Source organism: Rhinolophus sinicus, chromosome X, assembly GCF_036562045.2.
Source record: "Rhinolophus sinicus isolate RSC01 chromosome X, ASM3656204v1, whole genome shotgun sequence".
In the NCBI taxonomy this organism is placed as follows: domain Eukaryota; kingdom Metazoa; phylum Chordata; class Mammalia; order Chiroptera; family Rhinolophidae; genus Rhinolophus; species Rhinolophus sinicus.
In genome coordinates this window covers 86539058-86561517 of record NC_133768.1, presented here as the reverse complement: position 1 = coordinate 86561517, position 22460 = coordinate 86539058, and the positions used below count along the sequence as shown (strand labels likewise).

The window sequence follows — 22460 nt, the reverse complement described above, 5'->3', positions numbered from 1 at the left end:
GTAAATATATAATTAAATTAATTACAAATTGTAATAAATTCTGTGGATTATGGAACATCAGATTTCTAAGGGATCTTGGAGTTCATCAACTAAGGGGTCTCAAATTCCACTGCTCTCATGAGGACAGACAGGTAATATAAATGGATGTAAGACAAGAGGTATTCTAGGAAATGAGACAAAGTCATTAAACAATTACAGAAGTGAGACTGACCTGGAAGTTTTCAGCAATAACTCAGAGATGGAACTAATTGAGTCAGGTGAGCATAAAGAGCTGCTAAAATTGACACATACAAGAGACTATTGAAGACTTGTCAGAAAAATAAAAAGCTTATTTGGACAGTGAGCAGCTTAACTGTTTACAAGAAGTTTCATCCCTTGACATTTAGGTTTATAAATAATTTTTCTACAATTTAAAATATTTTTATTAAACAGATGAATTCAGGGGGAAAAACAATCATTTAAAAATTCCCATTTATCACAATGAAAAAATTCCCATTGATGATGATTTGGCATCATTTATAACAATAGATCTGACAGTTTCTTTCAAGATAACCCACATTGGTGAAGATTAATCATTTCACTCTTGAGATTAATGAATATTACAATGTTTACTTGGCTCATTTATTCATTCAGTAATAGGAACTGCCCTAGGCTCTGGGCTACAGCTGACAAAGTGTCTTCCCTATATAGTCTAGTGAGGAAGACTGACAATAATAAAAAAGGCAAATGTCAGGTAGTATTGTCAAATGAGATAAAGAATAGGTAGGGACAGAGAGTCACTATTTTAGACAGAGTGGTGCAGGGAAGCCTCTCCGGAGAAGTGATACTAGAGCATAGGCCTCATAGAATTCGTCTGTATGTTAGATGATCTTGGCATGACTGTTTCCTGATACCTGGAAACTTATGCAATAGATTGTCACACAAGCAGGAGCCTGGCAGTGAATTTTAGGGGCCCACTGAATTAAAACTGCAGCATTGTATGAAATGGAAAGGTAAGACAAACCTTTCAAGGAATTACATACTGGTTAGTGTACTAGATTTTACTCATAAATGTATGGGGTGCCTTTTCTCCAGGATCACATTGAGAAAAGTCGAATACCTCAGACAAACTGAATAACCTCTAGAAAGAGAAATCTGCAACAGCCCTAGACCATTAGTCATGAAAAGAAAAGAAAAAATCAAATAGCAGATTTTCATCAATTAGAGATAAAATATATAGAAATTACTTACTGATTTGGAATTATGAAAAAGAAGAGGTAAGAAAAGCTTATATTTTAGAATATTTATGAGGAAATACAACATTATTATAGTATTCAAGCATTCTTAAAATTACCAGTTTCATCTACGTACAGGTAAAACACAGGTCTATAACATAACCATTCGCAATTTTCTGAGGTAGAAATTTGAATCTGTTGCTTTGTGTTTAACTTTTTCATTAATCTGTTAGTTAAGAAACTCCCCATCTATTTGCTAATGGCAGATGTTTGTGTATTGTTCAGCATGAGACATGAAAAACATTATACCAGGTACACAACTATGGGCTGATAAACACACAATGCAACAAATAACGAATAAATTGAATAAACTAAGCACGGGGGAAGCACTTTCTGAGGTATCAGCATCCTCAAACCTATTTTGTGGTCATGTGTCTTTCTAAAGGAAGGCACTGCATATGACCTGCCAACATTCGGAAAAGGAATCCAAGTGGAGCTTGGCTCTGCCATGGTTCCTTGTGATTATTTGTCTTCCCATGTTGCTTTTCCTGAGCAACCTCCTTTGCTTATGGCTTCTGCTTTTGTTATCCTAAGTGGGAAGTAAAATGGTTTCTACTTGCTAATACAACACTTTGACCTCGTTTACATGAAAGGTGTTACATGTGTGAACATGGGATCTCCTCATTTTCAGACTATTTTGTCTAATGCTAAAGTTCAGGAAACACATGTTCAAGACACATTTTAAAAATTGCAAAGTGCTGAAACTTCCAAGATTTATAGTGCTGACTATCTCCTGAAATCAGCAGTCAACACCTAAAGGTACCAAAAAGAAAGAACGTGTGACTTCCACTTTTTTGCAGATGCTCTTAGGCAAACAATAAAAAGCAATCAGAGCACAAATCTTCAAAAAGCTGTTAAATTGATTATTTGTGATATTTTGAAACTCAGATGTTCTCAGATGCTTAATAATTGTGATTAGTAATACCAGTAGCTATCTACAGCTTATCTCAGTATGAACAGGTATTTTCTAACACTTTATCTATCTTACTGCTCGATTAGAATTGAAATGTGAAAGTCTGAAACACGTATTACCTGCTTTTTAGCCATACTGTTTGCTTGCAGTGTCTCTAGCTGGTTCTGTCATCTAAATGTATCCATAGAGAGGGCAGAATTAATGCACGTTTGGGGAGAAAGAAAGAATGACATGTTGGAGCTTATCTCCACTACACACTCTGCACATAGAAAGCGCTCAGCAGTTGGTAAATGTCCACGGTTAATGATGTCCTCTGGATAGCACCATCTTTGTAGGCAAGGACTTTCTTTTCATTTGCAGCCACATTTTCTACATCTTAAGAAAGATCTGCACATAGCTCAGGCCTTTTAGAATCTGGTTAAAAAGCCCTCCACCACTTCACTTACTAGCTGTGTTGTCTTGAGCAAATTTTTTTAACCTCTCTGGATCTGTTTCCTCATTTTAAAAACAGGTCTAATAGTTGTGCCTACTCAGGGTTATATCGATATTAAATGAAATAACATAAGGAAACAACATGGCATAGTACCTGACTCAGAATAAGTGCTTAATAAATATTTATACAAATATATGCTTATATATTTTATCACCTCTTTGTGAGGTGATTGAGGATAGGACAGGGAAGAACTATTATTCTCACTTTCCATAAGGAACAAATGAAATCACGAGCAATTCTGTTTCTTAGGAAAAGTCATAACAGTGATAACTAGCAAGCCAGAGCTGGAACTAGTGTCCATAGAGCAAAGCCACCATTTTACCTCCCTGACGGGAAGAGTCATCCACACCCAGTGTCGTGCGGGGGACCCTGCTCACTGCGCCGTTTGTCGTGGAGGGCGTCCTGCGGGGTCTCTGGTCCTGCTCCCCACATAAGAATGCAGGACACGGTGAGGCCAAAAAGGAACACCCACGGAGCCATAGATAGGGAAGTCATACCACGATATTCTCGCTGGTGGCTGGGTTGGAGACACAGGAAGCAGGAGCCACACTGTTCACAATCCTCGCTGCACCACTTGCAGGCTCAACCACCATTTTCTTGCTAGCCCCCATTTTTCTGCTAGCCTAGCCACAGCAGTTATATTAATGGCCAATGGCTCACTGGTTACAGCTGACGGCCAACTAGCTACAGCTGATGGCCATGCAATCACAGTTGATGGCCATTTACTACCTGAGCCAGCACCTGTCTGTGTGAGGCCGAGAGCCTGGAAACTGCACTCCTGGCTGTCCCCACAGGCAGATTCACAGAGAAGTGACAGGAAAGGATAATGAGGTTAATAAAACCCCATAAGGCTGATTACAATGATTAACCATTTGAGTAATGTGTAAAACAGGCAAAAACAAAACAAAAATAAACCAAAAAACAAAAACTTGAGACTATTCAAGAGTTGCAAGGGCTTACAAGACAAACATTTCAGTATTCAAATTCTGGACAAAAATAAACATGTGTCTAAATGAAGCAAACTGCCACTTACACAGTCCTGAAAATGTGACTGTGTCGTCAGTTTTCTTATTGCTTCAAAACATTTGATCTTTTTCCCATTACTTTGGAGATCTCAGGCATCCGAAGCAAGCCTACTTTTGACAAGCAATTACCAGGGCAGATGGGAAAATACCTACCCTACCTCAGGGTGAGTGCCCCCATTTTGTTTTACTTGAAACATCACTAGCCATGGGGAAAATAATTCTGCTTAAAAAGCTATCTGCATTTTCAATAGCACCACCTTTCCCAGAGTCCTAGAATGCTGATGGGTAATGCTCCCAGCTGTTTTGAATGTTATCCATTTGGTAGGTATTATTTATTTGGGCTAGTGACCAATTGAGTAGGACTAAATCAGCCTGTTCTATTTAAGTAAAAACTAATGAGATTTTATTGGATTTGCATATGAACATTCCCTGCATTCTCATTTTCAGAACATGAGTACGGATTTATGCTATAACATTAAATGCTTTCACAGTGCTGTACTAGCTTAGATAACATATATCAAAAAACCAGCATCTGTTGTGTGGAAACCCCCATAATATCTGAATGTTAGAACCCTTAATTGTTTTAAATTATGAAATACCAAATTGTAATTATATGGTAATATGTAAAGGAATAATGAGGTTAGTGTTCATAAATTAAGCATTTGAGGAGGACTATTCATTCATTCCTTTTCACAGTGGTACTATTTAATTCCCTAAAGTAGTCAATTATCAACAACAACAAAAAAACTCTCATGATGAGAAAGTTGTAATGCACAAGTCAGAATGCTGCCATTTAATAAATAAACTGTAAGGCATCTATCACACAGGAACCTCAAAGTAGTCTTTGAAACTCTTGAAGCAGTGCCATAAGGGTAGGTTGCAAGTATCTCCCAACTTCATATAAAAATATTTGAGTTGAAATTTTCTGAAACTTTCTTGAGCATGTGTTGTGTACACCAGCCATTGGAAAGGATGCAGAGAGGAAAATCACAGTCCTTGCCCTAGAATGACTACCTAATAGGGAGGACATACAGATATATAACTCTTTTTTTTTTTTTTAAGAATCAATTCTTTTTATTTTTGGGGGGAAGGTGAACAGGACTTTTATTGGGGAACAGTATGTACTTCCAGGACTTTTTCCAAGTCAAGTTGTTGTCCTTTCAGTCTTAGTTGTGGAGGGTGCAGCTCAGCTCCAGGACCAGTTGCCATTAGTTAGTTACAGAGAGCTCAGCTCACCATTCCTTGCGAGAGTCGAACCGGCAACCTTGTGGTTGAGGAGATGCGCTCCAACCAACTGAGCCATCCGGGAGCTCAGCTGCAGCTCAGCTCAAGGTACCGTGTTCAATCTTAGTCGCAGGGGGCGCAGCCCACCGTCTCTTGTGGAAGTCGAGGAGTCAAATCGGCAACCTTGTGGTTGAGAGCCCCGAGCTCCAACCAACTGAGCCATCTGGCACTGGCCCATGTGGGAATTGATCCGGCAGCCTTCAGCGTTAGAAACATGGAGCTCCAACCGCCTGAGCCACTGAGCCAGCCCAGATATATAACTCTCATGCAAGAGAAGCTATGACAAGTGCAATAACACTGTATAATGAGAATAGGAGTGGGGAAGAAATTGAATCTTGTGTAGGACAGATAACTCAGGTTAAAACATTTTTCCATTTTATTATAATCTCTGGATTTGAAGGGACCCTGGAGTTCATCTTGTAATCCAATTGTCATGACAATTTCAACATGATGCCCCAAACTAGTTTTATAAACTGTTTGCCAGAGGTTTGTATGGAAGACTTAAAAAGCCATGCCTCACAGATTTCATGTTAAGATTGTGAACCACTTGGTGATATGCTGCCTTTATATGGCTTACACCCCCGCCTCCCTCCTCAGTTCATACACATTAATTGGCTGGATATATACTGGTCTTGCTTTCCCTAAAGCAGTGGTTCTCAAAATTCAGAAACTCTGGGGGTGGGGCCCAGCAGTCTGTTTTATCAAGCCCTCCAAGTGATCTGGTACATGATCAAGTTTGAGAACCAGTGGTCTGTACAAGAGAAAAGGGGGGGGGGAAGGACTGAGAACCAGCATCACAGTCCCAAAATTACACTGTAAAGAGAAGATCCTTTATTCATTGCATTTTGGCAGGAGATAGAGGACATCATAAGCCCTTTTGTCCCAACAACTTAGAGGTATTTGCATTCCAATAGGGCCCTCAGAAGCTGCAGTGCTTTAACCCAAATGACACAATGCACAACTCTGGATATAATAAGCCCTCAAGAGACAATGTCAGGAGAACCATCAAACCACATTTCATACGCAGCAGGTTTCTGTCCATTGGAGGTGTCAAGAGAACCATTAAACAGTACCTCATATGCAGCAGGTTTCTGTGCCTTGGAGACTTGAGCCAAATGACAACTCACAGAGGAATTTACAGGGCAGGATTCCAACACTAGTGAGCAGAGGATTCACATGGTCTCTCCTATCCCAGTCCTATTCTTGACCAGAGCTGTCATTTGATCTGTTCCTATGGAGAAAACCACCTAACATGCCCATCTGATGCTGGATCCCTATGACCAGGTCCTCAGTTTTGAATGTTACCCTTCAAAGTTTGCTTATGCTCAGGTTAGCAACAAAAGCAAATAAATAGCTCTAACTTTCCTAGCCCCAAGCCTCATTTCATTACAAAAGATTTTAATCAGAAACACAATGCAGTAAATTATATCTTCTTTCAGCAATTTAGTTTTCAGCCTTGTTTTACAAACCAACTTTTGTGCTTGAGCTTAATGTTTTGCCTGAGGTGTTGAATGAATATTGGAAATTTGAAAAGACAGACAAAAAAAAGCAAACAAGGGAAGAGAAGGGAACCAAGAGTTTATTGAAGGCTAGGGATAAATTGACTATGCCATGAAAATAGAAAATAAGGAGTGAATTAGATATTTTGCATCAGAACTGTCTAAAAAGCAGCTTGTTAGTTAAATAAGGCTCTCAGTAAAGTGTATTTTGACTTGCATTTCCCATGATGCCCTGTTCTTCAAACCAAGCTCCAAACCCTGAGAGGATTTAGTTAAAGGGAAATGCAATTCCTTTGGGATTGCTGCTTCAGCATAGTGACAGCAGGTAGACAGCTTGGCTGTAGCTAGTATCCTCCAGAGAACAGGAAAAGAGACACTTGAGAGGGGTGACTTTTTCCCCCCATACATTTTTTTAAAGTCGCATTGGACATGTCCATCTAAGCTCAAGATTTCTTGCTATAACCCACAACAGCAGGGAGAGGTTCTTGTTTTTAAAGATTCAAGAAAGCAAAGCATCCCATTCATGTCTGAATCAAAGAAGGAGAAAGCCCCAGGCAAAGATGGAATATCATTTAGAGTACATACAGACACCAACACAAAAGACAGTCACACTGGGTACTTACCTGCTGTTTACATGTGCAGGGCCAGCTTCATGACAGCCCAGACAGTAGCTTCTATCATCTGGTTTTAAAAGTCCAGAAGAGTTCTGTATATTATTTAACTGAAGAAAGTTTTAGAAAAAAAGTCAGGTCCTTGAATAATTCAGACTCATGTTGAGGATCGTTTGAAGGGCCAAAAGTTTAAGAACTCAAGATGTTTCCCCAAGACAGACCAAGGACATCCCAATATGGCTGCCTTATTTAGATGGCAATTTGAAGAATCCAGAGCCTCTGCAACAGGAAGGTACCATAACGGAAGTGATGAAAAGCACCAAGGAAAGTACCAAGGAATGTGGTACTACCAAAGGCAGACCCCCACCATACACACCTCAGTACTTCAGCAAGGATCTAACATAGGAAATAGATGAATTATATAAGCTGCCTTGGATATGAGCAGCATAATCCAAACAGATTATATAAATGGGGAGAAATTACATTTTAGTGGCTGTGTAAATCAGGAAAAATAAAGCAGATACACAGCTACCATCCATAATTATGGAAAAAAAATGAGTTTAGAAGCTGGGAGTTCAAAAACGGTAGTTTAGCTGAACAAGTGGCACAATACACCCTTCTTGCCAAGAATATATATTAAGGCTCCCTAAGGGCCATCTGGGGCTGGAGTAACCTGGGGAAGCAAGTGAACTCGAGCTTTCTCTTTGAAATGGAGAGTTTGCCTGAGAAGAATATTTCCCTAGGTTTCTGCATGCAGTGCCAATCAAGATTACTGCAAATTTAAAAAGAATACTTTAATACTGTCCCGAAAGTTAGACAATTTAAACTGACACAGGATGACTGATGTTTGTCAAAGATTGTAGTAAGTATTAGTAATCCAAGAATAAAAGAAGCCACGAGTTATTCTTGTGAAAAATGGATGACATCGAGTGTGTAAATAATGAGAGAAAATGTAGCAAGATACAGGGAATCTTAGAACATTTAAAATCTAATACATTACAAAGAGAGTTCAATGCTGATAAATATAGAGTAATAAGTTTTATGGGGCTTTATCATATGCTGTAAGTTGGTGTGGATCATAAAATATGAAGAATAAAAAAAATAAAGGAGTTGAAAGACAAGTCTATGCATTATTTATGAATGACAAAGAGTGAAATGAATGAGGAGAACAGGTAAACAATGTCCTGAATAATAATGACTTTTATGAGTTATTATCACACAAATCTGTGTGCTTCATAAAATATGAGGAATATTAAACAGCAGGAGAGTCAAAAGACAGGTCTACTCAGAATGAGATACAGAATGAAGGAAGAGAGAAATACAAGAGAAATGCACAGAATAATGACAACTTTTATAAGACTTCCACTCGCCAGCCTGGATCCTTCATAAATACAATCTGTATAGAAAATAAAAGAGCAGCAAAGAAAAGAGACAAGTCTGTGTTTGTCATAAAATATGAGAAAATATTGCCAACTAGACTTGACAAAATAAAAACAAAAATAATTGAGCCTAGTACAGCTGTGGGAAGATGCCATGTCTAGATTAATGTGAACAAATAAAATGAGTGAGTGTAGAATTGCCTTGTCAATAGGGAATCGGCGACCACCTAGGTAGTAGACATTATTGCTGCAAAGGCCACCTTGTTAACTGGTAGAGCCTTGGCAAGTTCATAATTACCCCTCCAACACGCCCCCCCCCCCCCAAAAAAAAAAGCCATCAGTACTTAGGTCTCAAGAAGCAATGTTTAACTGATTTTAAAACAAATGGTTTGGCCTCACTAACATACAATCTCTTCTGAGCCCCTCTGACTCCAATCCCTATATAGTTTGCACAAGATTTTCTATTTGTTTATACTTAATCTATACCCAGCTTGTCAAATATTGCTTTGTAAAGATTTTCAAAATGTTACTGTATAAAACTTGAGACATTGTTTTATTTTCGTTTCTTGTTACATTGGACTTAGAACCTAGGACCAGATCTGTCAAGATTGGTTCAAAATCCAGAACTCAGTGACTTTCAAATGTCTCTATTAGAACAAATGGGATTAAAAAACCGCCCCCAAAGAGACTGGGGGAATCAGACAAGGCAAAGCAAGTGCCGATATGCCATTTCCATGCCATTCAGAACCATGACTTAAAGAGTTCATAAAATGGGCAGCTCACTAGAAAGAAGAAAGCCACTAATTTATGTCAGAACTAGGAATGTTAGTCTGAGGGCTCAACATACAAAAACACTAATAGCAACAATTATACTAGCTTACATTGTGTAATGGTTTGTAATTTGTGTTGGGGGGAAGGTCTTAAGTAATGGAGGATAAATCCTATTAGCATAATATATCCAATTCCTCTCATTGCAATAGAATTTAGTAGTGAAGTTTATTAGCTATAGCATATAAAACAAGCTTTGGCTGGTAACTGTGTTTCGCTTTTTCAGAGATTTTTTTTTTCTCACTCGAATGATCTTTGTGGCCATGAGTTTTTAGATACATGGCCTTGACTTGCTGATTCTGTTCGAAGAATGTCTAATGCCACGGTGGAATTATTATAATTACTTTGGAAAGTCATGTTCACTCAAATAACATGGCCCCTTTTAATCCAAAATTTAGCTTCTCTGGATACCCTGAATCCTACTTGGTGAAAAAACCAACATTGATGCCCTAGGAAAAATTATTGGCTTTGCCCAATCTTCCTCAATCCTGCAAGCTCCACCTATAAAATGCACGTTCTAGAGCTCAGGCCTGCCAAGACTAGGATTGGACTCTGGTGAAAAACTAATCCCCATCACCCACAACCTCCTCAATAACAACAGAGCAGTGAAAATTCTTTGTTGGTATTTGCTCTGGACCTTCTTAAATGCCAAGCTCCAGAAATTTGTTACAACTTGCTGGCCAGGATCCAGCTGAAAATATACATGTTTCAGTGGACTGCGTCCCTACTTAAGGACCAGTTTAATGGAATCCCATTCTTTGGTAAGGATGAAACCCATTTGTTTAAAGGGCAAACCTCCTGAAATATTTTATTTCAATTATGCAAGAGAATTCAAGTACTATAGTAAGGACTGTGTCTCTTTTGCAGAATTTAACTCTTAAAATTCACACAACTAAGTCTGGTTTTTAAAAAAGTTGTTATTCCAGAAAAAGCAATTTGGCAATATGTATCAAGAGCCTTAAAAATATTCACACCTATATATGTAAATGCATAGAAAATGCACTTAACAAAATGATATTGATGATTACTACTGGGGAGAAGACCAGGAACTGGGAGGGAGGTGGTCAGCAGGGACTTTAGTCATATCTACAATGTATTTATGTATTAAGTAATTAATTTTAATTTTAATAACAGAAAAATATCTTTCCACAACTAGTACTATCTCCTAAGGAAATAACAAGAAATTCAGTGCAGAAAAAAATTAAGAAACAATGAAATGTCCTAAAATAGGGAATGGCTTAAACACATTAAAGAATACTATTTTAAGGTTATTTTATCTAATAACAAAATGCTGTATTAAATTTCTAATTAAATCAGACAATATTAATAATATACTGTTAACTTAAAAATATCAGGATACAGAACTATACTGAGCATAATCTCAACTTAGACGGGTAAAAGAGATACACATACCCTCCACAAAATGTTATTAATAGTTACTACTAGTTCGTGAAATTATTGTTTTTTTTGTCATACTTGACTGTGTTTTCCAAAGTTTCTCCAACTTCCTTCTAGAATCCAATTTCAGCATACTTTATATTTGCCTTTGATCTTGTGTTGCAGGCGTGCTTGTGTGATTCGAGGCCAAGTGGTGGCCATAGATGGAACCCCTCTAGTAGGGGTGAATGTTAGTTTCTTGCACCACAGTGATTATGGGTTTACCATCAGCCGTCAAGATGGAAGGTAGGTCAAAATTGCTTCTGATCATTGTGGGGGCCAAATACTAACTTCTATTTGTTACTGAAACCAAGACTCAGGTGTTGCAGTGTTTGTAAGCCATCTTCCTTCTGGTTGTATATCAAAAAGTTATTGGTGGTATTTATTTCCTCTATCCCCCACCTAAATCAAATCAAATTTCCCTTCTAACCCTGTGCTAATACTCTCAAATCTTCTTGAAACCCAGGCCATGTGGAAAGTTTTCTAGCTTCCATCTAATTCCATTTACAAATCCAGCTTCAAAATTTGGTGAGATGATGCAGGTAAAAAAAAAGGGAGCTGGGGAACACTTAGGATGTTCTTCCACGACAGCCTGAAAATATTTAGAAATGAAGGTGTACAAAAGATTTCTTCCAAAAGTATAGAATTTAACCACATTAAGACATGGTTTTTAAAATGTGTCCTTCCTAGATTGCCTGTCTTACTAGTGGCTGTAACTGATTGACAAGCATGGTCAGCCAAACAATTCCCTTTGGTGTCTATATAACCATAGTGATTTAATCTTAAGCACCAACCACCAGGCTGCTCTCTTAGGGCTTTTCAGGGTTCTCTGTAACCTGGGAAACAAGATCACTAAGTAAATCTTCTCCTGGGAAAAGATTTGCTGGCAAAAAAACATTTTTGTTGCTCTCATTTAGACAGACATTTGTTCAGAATATGTGAGTCAATAGGCCAATGTGTCCCGCTTAAAGGCATCTATTTATGAAGCTCAGGACATTGTAATAAAGGCTTTGAGGTGCCCTAGTCTCCAGGTGGCTACCCTTAAAATGTCATATGCATAAAAAGCTGCTTTAATACTCATATAAATAGATCTGTTTGCTTGGAACTTTATCACAGTGTGAGAAACTCTCATTACAAGAACCTACAATCAAAGCATATTAGTCTTAAACACTTCGGAATTGTTAATTGTTCCACTTGAACTATTATGAATTTATTTTTTTTCAACTGCTTGTCAAGAAAATGCTTATAAAAATAATTAAATAAAGTAATAAAGAAGTGTTTTAACCTACTTAAGAAAACAAACTGTTTTTGAGATTTAAGTAAATCATATGGATTATTTTTATATAAATTATATTCCTTATACTTGTATATATAAGCAACAAAAACTACATACCTGTAAAATATTCCATAATCAGCTCATTAATAATTCAAACAGACCTTTCTCCCAATTACATTGAACGATGAAATCTTGGTACTTCACACACCAGTAACTGGGACACAAAACTGGCCTCTCCCTTGCCAGCATATTCAGCCATATATCAGAAAGTGAAAAAGAGACAGACGTCATCAAAACGGCGGTGTGAGGTGAGCCTCTGTAAATCTTCCCTGGAATTTACAACAAATGGAACAACTATAACCCCACAAAGGACTCCCTGCACAGCTGACAGGCAAGAAGAAGAGGCCCACTACTGAATTCACCTAAAGGTGGCCGAATACTGCTAGCGGGGAGGAGGGAAGGGAGAAGCAAGGAGACTGAACCGCGCGGGCACAGGACACAGACCTAGCTCGCTGCTCCGAGCTCGCTGTGTCCCGGAACTACTACAGCTGAGAGAGAGAGGGAAGAAGTCAGACTGCTAGGGCTCTGATAATGGCCCACAGGGCTGAGGGGACAGCATATAACACAGCTGAACCCAAAGTTCACAGCAGAGACCTCAGAGACAAGACTGAGGAAGAAGGCTGTAAACGGTGGTATAAACCCTCACTGCCACAGACGACAGAAGCCTTAGGCACTGAGACAACCGCCCTCTCCCTACCCTCCCAGAGCTCACCCCACTCGCACATGCCCGGTGCTAGAAGTGGAACAGTAGCAGTGTCCGATCAAAAGAACAGAATATTTGCTGTTCTGAGAACTGTGGACCGCACACACAGATTCGCAGCACAGCTAGTTCCAGCAAAGAGGAGGGAGCTGTGGAAGCAGGACCGGCTGTGGTGGTGCTCTCTGCCATTGCTCTGGGCCACCTCTCACAACACACCCCGTCCCTGGCACCAACTATATAGGTGGATCCCTGCAGGAGGAAAGAGAACTGCTGAAATATATGGGCTCTGAATCTGGTGAAAGAAGAGCTTTGGAACTTCCAAAGCTCTCCGCATACCCACACGCCCTGTGACCCAGGCGAACTATGAACAGAGGAGAGCCCGTCTGCAAGGGAATCCCCCCATTGTGTGAGAAGCTGGAACAGTGCAGAGGAAACATAGCAATACCATGTGAGAGAGAAAAAAAGGCTGAAGTTGGAGAGCAAATAAAACACTCTACCAACAAGCACTGGAAAACAAAAGAAATACTCTTCCTATCAACCTGTTGAAGAAGCCACTCCTATAGATGTCCAGGAAGAGAAATAATAAATCAGTAATTGCCATGAATAACCAAGGCAACAAGACAGCTCAGAAAGAAAGTGAAAAGTCTCCAGAAAAGGAACTTAAAGATATAGAAATATGTGACTTAAATGACAGAGAATTCAAGATTGGAGTTCTGAAAAAACTCAATGAGATGCAACAAAACACAGAAAGGCAGTTTAATGAACTCAGAAACACAATCAAGAACAACATGAGCATTTTACACAAGAGATTGAAATTTTAAAAAAGAACAAAATAGAATTTCTGGAGATATAGAACTCTATAAAAGAAATAAAGAATGAAATAGCCAGCTTAGGTAGTAGAGGTGACCAGATGGAGGAAAGAATCAGTGACATCAAAGATAGAAACCTGGAAATGACATAGATGGAAGAAAAAAGAGACTTGAGACTTAAAAGAAATAAAGGAACTCTACAAGAACTTTCTGACTCCATCAGAAAGAGCAATATAAGAATAATGGGCATACCAGAAGGAGAAGAAAGAGAGAAGGAAACAGAGAATATATTCAAACAAATTGTCGATGAGAACTTCCCAAACTTGTGGACAGAACTGGATCCTCCGATCCAAGGAGCAAATAGAACACCTAATTACCTCAATCCCAACAGGCCTTTTCCAAGGCACATTGTATTGAAGCTGTCTAAAATCACCGACAATGAAAGAATCCTCAAGGCAGCCAGGGAAAAGAAAACGGTAACTTACAAAGGAAAGCCCATTAGATTATCACCAGATTTTTCAGCAGAAACTCTATAAGCCTGGAGGGAGTAGAACCAAATATTCAAAATATTGAAAGAGAGACATTATGAGCCAAGAACAATATATCCAGCAGAGATATCCTTTAGATATGAAGGAGGAATAAAGACCTTTCCAGACATACAGAAGCTGAGGAATTCTCTAATACATGACCTGCACTACAAGAAATACTAAAGGAGGCTATTCGACCACCATCAACAGGGACAATTTGTGGCAACCAAAACATAAAAAGAGGGAGAGTAAAGGCCTGAACCGGAATATGGGAATGGAGAAAGTAAGCGTGCTGAAGAAAATGGAATACTCTAAATATCAAACTTTCTTTTACATAAACTTAAGGGTAACCACTCAAAAAAAAAATCCAGAACTGAAATATATACTGTAATAAAAGAAGAAACAGGGAAACATCATAGAATACCACCACACAGAAATAATAGACAACAACAAAAAGGCAAAGAAACAATGGAGACACAGCCTTACCAGAAAACTAAAGATAGAATGACAGGAAATCCTCACATATCAATAATCACCCTAAATGTAAATGGACTGAACTCACCAATAAAAAGGCACAGAGTAGCAGATTGGATCAAAAAACTAAACCCAACCATATGCTGTCTCCAAGAGACACATCTCAGCTACAAGGACAAGCATAGACTCAAAGTGAAAGGGTGGAAATTGACACTCCAAGCAAATGGTACCCAGAGAAAATCAGGTGTAGCCATAATGATATCAGATGAAACAGACTTCAAGGTGAAAAAGATAACAAGAGACAAAGATGGACATTTCATAATGGTGTAGGGGACTGTACAACAAGAAGACATAACAGTCATCAATATTTATGCCCCCAATCAGGGAGCACCGAAATATACCAAGCAACTACTAACAGAACTAAAGGGAGAAATTGACCAAAACACAATTATACTAGGGGACTTAAATACATCATTGACAGCTATGGATAGATCATCCAAACAGAAAATAAATAACGAAATAGTAGCCCTAAATGACACATTAGATGAAATGGACATAATTGACATTTATAGAGCACTTCATCCTAAAACATCAGACTATACATTCTTTTCTAGTGTACATGGAACATTCTCAAGGATAGACCATATATTGGGACATAAAATCAGTCTCAACAAATTTAAGAAGATTGAAATCATACCAAGCATATTCTCTGATCACAAGGCTTTGAAATTGGATATCAACTGCAAAAAGAAAGCAGGAAAAACACAAATACATGGAGATTAAACAACATACTTTTAAAGAAGGACTGGGTCAAAGAAGAAATTAGAGGAGAGATCAAAAGATACATAGAAACAAATGACAATGAAAATACATCCTACCAAAATTTTGGGATGCAGCAAAGCAGTTTTAAGAGGAAATTTATCTCATTACAGGCCTATCTCAAGAAACAAGAAAACTCCCAAATAAATAACCTCATGTTACACCTTAAAGAACTAGAAAAAGAAGAACAAGTGAAACCCAAGGTCAGCAGAAGAAAGGAAATAACAAAAATCAGAGCAGAACTAAATGAAATAGAGAACAAAAAGACAATAGAAAAAAATATAATGTCAAAGAGCTGGTTCTTTGAAAAGATTAACAAAATTGACAAACCCTTGGCTAGACTTACTAAGATAAAACGAAATAAGACATTGATTAACAAAATCAGATAATTTAAAGGGATAGTTATCACGGACACCACAGAAATACAAAGGATCATCCAAGAATACTATGAAGGACTATATGCCACCAAATTCAACAACCTAGAAGAAATGGACAAGTTCTTAGAAACATATAGCCTTCCAAGGCTGAACCTTGAAGAACTGGAAAATCTAAACAGACCGATCACCAGTAACGAAATTGAATCAGTCATCCAAAACCTTCCCAAAACCAGATGGCTTCACTAGTGAATTCTACCAAACCTTCAAAGAAGATCTCATACCAATCCTGCTCAAACTCTTCCAAAAAATTGAAGAGACAGTACTCCCTAACTTATTTTATGAGGCCAACATTACCCTGATACCAAAACCTGGTAAGGACAGCACAAAAAAGAAAACTACAGACCAATATCTCTGATGAATACAGATGCAAAAATCCTAAATAAAATTCTAGCAAATCGAATACAACAATGCATTAAAAGATTATTCATCACGACCAAGTGGGGTTCATCCTCGGGCACAAGGATGGTTCAACATCCGCAAATCCATCAATGTGATACATCACATAAACAAAATAAAGGACAAAAATCATATGATTATATCAATTGATGCAGAAAAAGCATTTGACAAGATACAATATCTATTTGTGACTAAAACACTTAATAAAACAGGTATAGAAGGAAAATACCTTACATAATAAAGGCCTTATATGACAAACCCTCAGCTAATCATAATTAATGGTGAAAAAGTGAAGCCCTTTGCTCTACGTTCAGGAACATGACAGGGCTGTCCTCTTATCACCTCTGCTTTTCAACATAGTGTTGGAAGTCCTTGCCAGAGCAATCAGGCAAGAGAAAAAAAAAAAAAAGGCATCCAAATTGGGAATGAAGAAGTTAAATTATCACTCTTTGCAGATGACATGATGCTATATATAGAAAACCCTAAAGACTCTACCCAAAAGCTATTAGAAACAATCAACGAATACAGTAAAGTTGCTGGCTACAAAATCAACGCACAAAAGTCCATTGCCTTCCTATATACTAACAATGAAATCTCAGAAAAAGAAATACAAAAAACAATTCCTTTTGCAATTGCAGCAAAAAGAATAAAATACCTAGGAATAAACTTAACCAAGGATGTGAAAGACCTATATGCTGAAAACTATAAGACTTTTTTGAAAGAAATTGAAGAAGACACAAAGAAATGGAAAGTCATCCCGTGCTCATGGATTGGAAGAATCAACATAGTTAAAATGGCCATATTACCCAAAGCAATATACAGATTCAATGCAATCCCCATCAAAATCCCAATGGCATATTTTAAAGAAATAGAACAAAAAAATCATCAGATTTGTTTGGAACCACAAAAGACCCAGAATAGCCAAAGCAATCTTAAGAAAAAGAACAATAATGGAGGTATCACACTTCCTGACTTTGGCTTGTACTACAGGGCTACAATAATCAAAACAGCATGGTATTGGCAGAAAAACAGACACATAGACCAATGGAATAGAATTGAGAACCCAGAAATAAAACCACATAAATATGGACAGATAATTTTTGACAAAGAAGCTAAAACATACAATGGAGCAAAGACAGCCTCTTCAATAAATGGTGCTGGGAGAATTGGATAGCCACGTGCAAAAGAATGAAACTGGACTGCTATTTGTCACCATGTACCAAAGTTAATTCAAAATGGATCAAAGACTTAAGCATAAGACCTGACACAATAAACTGCATAGAAGAAAACATAGGTACTAAACTTATGGACCTTGGGTTCAAAGAGCATTTTATGAATTTGACTCCAAAGGCAATGGAAGTAAAAGCTAAAATAAACGAATGGGACTATATGAAACTTAAAAGCTTCTGCACAGCAAAAGAAACCATTGACAAAATAAAGAGGCCACCAACTGAATGGGAGAAGATTTTTGCAAACAGTGCCTCCGATAAGGGGCTAGTATCCAGAATATACAAGGAACTCATGCAACTCAACAACAAAAAACAAACAACCCAATTGAAAAATGGGCAGAGGACTTGAAGAGACATTTCTCCAAAGAGGACATACAAATGGCAAATAGACATCTGAAAAAATGCTCAACATCACTAATCATCAGACAAATGCAAATCAAAACCACAATGAGATATCACCTCACCCCAGTCAGAATGGCTATCATCAACAAGACAAATAGTAACAAATGTTGGAGAGGCTGTGGAGAAAAGGAACCCTCATACACTGTTGGTGGGAATGCAGACTGGTGCAGCCGTTATGGAAGGCAGTGTGGAGGTTCCTCAAAAAATTACGAATAGAATTGCCATATGACCCAGCAATCCCTCTCCTGGGTATCTACCCAAAAAATCTGAAAACATTTATACATAAAGACACGTGTGCTCCAATGTTCATTGCAGCTTTGTTTACGGTGGCCAAGACATGGAAACAACCAAAATGTCCTTCGATAGATGAATGGATAAAGAAGTTGTGGTATATATACACAATGGAATACTATTCGGCAGTAAGAAAAGATGATATAGGAACATTTGTGACAACATGGATGGATCTTGAGAGTGTAATGCTGAGCGAAATAAGTCAGACAGATAAGCAGAGAACCATGTGATTTCACTGATATGTGGTATATAAACCAAAACAACAAAAGGACAAGACAAACAAATGAGAAACAGAAACTCATAGACACAGACAATGGTTCAGTGATTACCAGAGGGTATGGGGGGTGGGGGGTGGGGGGTGGGGGATGGGAGATGAGGGTAAGGGGGATCAAATATATGGTGATGGAAGGAGAACTGACTCTGGGTGATGAACACACAATGGGATATATAGATGATGTAATACAGAATTGTACACCTGAAATCTATGTAATTTTAGTAACAATTGTCACCCCAATAAATTTAATAAAATAAAATTAAAAAAAGAAATAAAAGGCATCCAAATTGGGAACGAAGGAGTTAAATTGTCACTCTTTGCAGATGACATGATGCTATATATAGAAAACCCTAAAGACTCCACAAAAAAGCTATTAGAAACAATCAACGAATACAGTAAATTTGCTGGCTGCAAAATCAATGTACAATAGTCCATTGCATTCATATGTACTAGCAATGAAATTTCAGAAAAAGAAATACAGAAAACAATCCTTTTGCAATTGAAACAAAAAGAATAAAATACCTGGGAATAAACTTAACCAAGGATGTGAAAGACCTATATGCTGAAAACTACAAGACTTTTTAAAAGAAATTGAAGGAGACACAAAGAAATGGAAAGACATTCCGTGCTCATGGATTGGAAGAATCAACATAGTTAAAAAGCAATATACAGATTTAATGCAATCGCCATCAAAATTCTAATGGCATTTTTTAAAAAGTAGAGCAAATAATCCTCAGATTTGTTTGGAACCACAAAAGACCTCGAATAGACAAAGCAATCTTAAGAAAAAAGAATAATACTGGAGGTATCACACTCCATGACTTTAGCTTGTACTACAGGTCTACAATAATCAAACAGCACAGTATTAGCAGAAAAACAGACACAGACCAACAGTATAGAATTGAGAACAGAGAAACAAACCCACATAAATATGGACAAATAGTTTTTGGCAAAGAAGCTAAAAATATACAATGGAAAAAGGACAGCCTCTTCAGTAAATGGTGCTGGCAGAACTGGATAGCCACGTGCAAAAGAATGAAACTGGACTCCTATCTGTGACCATGTACCAAAATTAATTCAAAATGGTCAAAGATTTAAGCATAAGACCTGAAACAATAAACTGCATGGCAGAAAACATACGTACTAAACTTATGAACCTTGGGTACAAGGAGCATTTTATGAATTCGACTCCAAAGGCAAGGGACCTGAAAGCTAAAATATATGAATGGACTATATCAAACTTAAAATCTTCTGTACAGCAAAAGAAACCATCAACAAAATAAAGAGGCAACCAACTGAATTGGAGATTTTTGCAAGCATTGCCTCCCTTAAGGGGCTAATATCCAAAATGGACAAGGAACACATGCAACTCAACAACAAAAATCAACAACAAAAAACCCAATTGAAAAATGGGCAGACGACCTGAAGAGACATTTCTCCAAAGAGGACATACAAATGGCAAATAGACATATGAAAAAATGTTCAACATCACCAATCATCTGAGAAATGCAAATCAAAACCACCATGAGATATCATCTCACTCCAGTCAGAATGGCTATCATCAACAAGACAAATAATAACAAGTGTTGGGTAGGCTGTGGAGAAAAAGGAACCCTCATACACTGTGGGTGGGAATGCAGACTGGTGCAGCCGTTATGGAAGGCAGTGTGGAGGTTCCTCAAAGAATTACGAATAGAATTGCCATATGACCCAGCAATCCCTCTCCTGGGTATCTACCCAAAATATCTGAAAACGTTTATCCATAAAGACAAGTGTGCTCTAATATACATTGCAGCTCTGTTTACGGTGGCCAAGACATGGAAACAACCAAAATGTCCTTCGATAGATGAATGGATAAAGAAGTTGTGGTATATATACTCAATGGAATACTATTCGGTGGTAAGAAAAGATTAAATAGGATCATTTGTGACAACATGGATGGATCTTGAGAGTATAATGCTAAGCGAAATAAGTCAGACAGGAAAAGTAGAGAACCATATAATTTCACTGATATGTGGTATATAAACCAAGAACAATAAAAGAACAAGACAAACAAATGAGAAACAAAAAGTCATAGACACAGACAATAGTTTAGTGGTTACCAGAGGGTAAGGGAGGTGGAGGGTGGGAGATGAGGGTAAGGGGTACAAATATATGGTGATGGAAGGAGAACTGACTCTGGGTGGTGAACACACAATGGGATTTATAGATGATGTAATACAGAATTGTACACCTGAAATCTATGTAATTTTACTAACAATTTTTATCCCAGTAAACTTTTTAAAAAAAGAAAATGAGAAATAGATTATTTCTTTAAGTAGAATATTCTCTCAGGGACATTTGACTTCTCGTGGACAACTGATGGGCCTCAGTTTTTCTAGCTTGTGTAGAAAGATTTCAGTGAATTATTTGATATTCATAAGAGAACAAAATAAACTTGATGTCTAAAAAATCTAAATATTTGTTTCTAGTTTATAGAAAACATTAATGAGGGGCAATATTTGTGTTTTTCATTTCAAGTTAAATGCCAAGACCCTCCTCTATCAGCTCACTGTGAGAAATAGGTTCATGTAGATGACAGATAGATACTAGCCAGAGTCCCCTCTGACAATACCTCTCCCCTCAGGCTCTACAAAGGGCGTCAGCATTAAAAATATGTACCCCAAATTCCAACCAGACTATCCCATTGTCATCTCTTGGATATAAAATTACACTGTGATGAGAGTTTCCATTTATAGGCCTCTGCTTATTGCTACCTCAGATTGAGTAAGCACATTTCAGAAGTAGAATATAAGGAAAATATACCTGAGGGCAAAATAATTATTGAACGATTGAGATTAGCATTTAGATATCTAGTAGACAGAGTGTGATATGCAAGATGCTGTAAGGACCCTCTGTCTCCAGTTCTCAATCCCATGGGTCTGCCACTGTGCCTAGTGATACACCAAATGTATCACTGCTTTGAGTTAAATTACTGACTCCTTATTAAATGAAATATGATATGTGGGATTTAGAAATAATTACCCCCATTATCATCCATTTGCACAAATTAATTGACAACTTTCCCTGGAGAACCAGGAAATGTCTAAGCTATGGGACGAAGGTGATGTATTAAAAGTAGAAAGAAGGATGGGAGTGCAATATAGGGCCCTCTAAAAGTAAAAAGAGAATAGATGTGCAGATTGTGAGGAGCCAAAGTATCAGAAAAGAAAAAAAAGCATCAATTCTAAAGGAAAAACAAGTAAGTATGAGTATCTGCTATACGCCACTTATGTAAATGTCATTTTGTTTCATCCTTACAACAACTTTATGAGATAAGAATCATTATTATCATCCTCTCCATTTGGAAGATAAGAAAATTTACCCAAATTAACACAGCTAATAAGGGTAGAGCCCAAAAGTTGAACCCAAGTAATCTGGCTCTTGTCTTCTATGATTTACCACCTTCAACTTACATAGATAACAGGTGTTCAGTAAAGTGTTGAAAGAGAACTGTTTATAAATACTTCAGCTAGTAATAAGCCAAATAGCTCTCCCAATATGACTTTATAACCTATTCTTAATGACCTATACCAATGAAGATCACTTGTGGTGGGGGAAATTCCAAAGAATTAATCATTTAGAGAGCATTCTATGTGGCATTGGAATAGTTCAAATGGGTTTTTGGACACAGCCACTTTCCATCTCCATGGCAATTAATGAGTCTGCCAGATAGTGTTTACTGTATATAATTGTATAGTAGGGAAGGGGAGAAATCAGTCAGACTTCTCCAGAGAAATAGAACCTGTGTGTTTGTGTGTGTGTGGGGGGGGGAGAGAGAGAGAGATCTCAATGAATTGGCATATGTGATTGTGGCAATTGGCAAATCCTAAAACTAGGGGAGGCTAGCAGACAGTAATCTTATGGAAAAAGTTTAGTCTTTTTCAAGACTCCCTCTGCAGTCTTGAGACAGAATTCTTTCCTCCTTAGAGAAACTTCAGTTTTGCTCTTAAGGTCTTTCAACTAATTGAATGAGACCCTCCC

At 37.8% G+C, this 22460-nt stretch overlaps 1 protein-coding gene across 13 annotated transcripts in view; it reads left to right on the top strand.

Moving 5' to 3' along the window:
* Nucleotides 1-22460, top strand: part of TENM1 (teneurin transmembrane protein 1) — a 1181603-nt gene that overhangs the window by 962902 nt on the left and 196241 nt on the right. For all 13 annotated transcript variants that reach the window (XM_074324280.1, XM_074324286.1, XM_074324287.1 and 10 more), the window contains one exon: nucleotides 10870-10989. In XM_074324280.1, the coding sequence (XP_074180381.1) occupies nucleotides 10870-10989 (120 nt within the window). The remainder of the gene's footprint in view (nucleotides 1-10869; nucleotides 10990-22460) is intronic.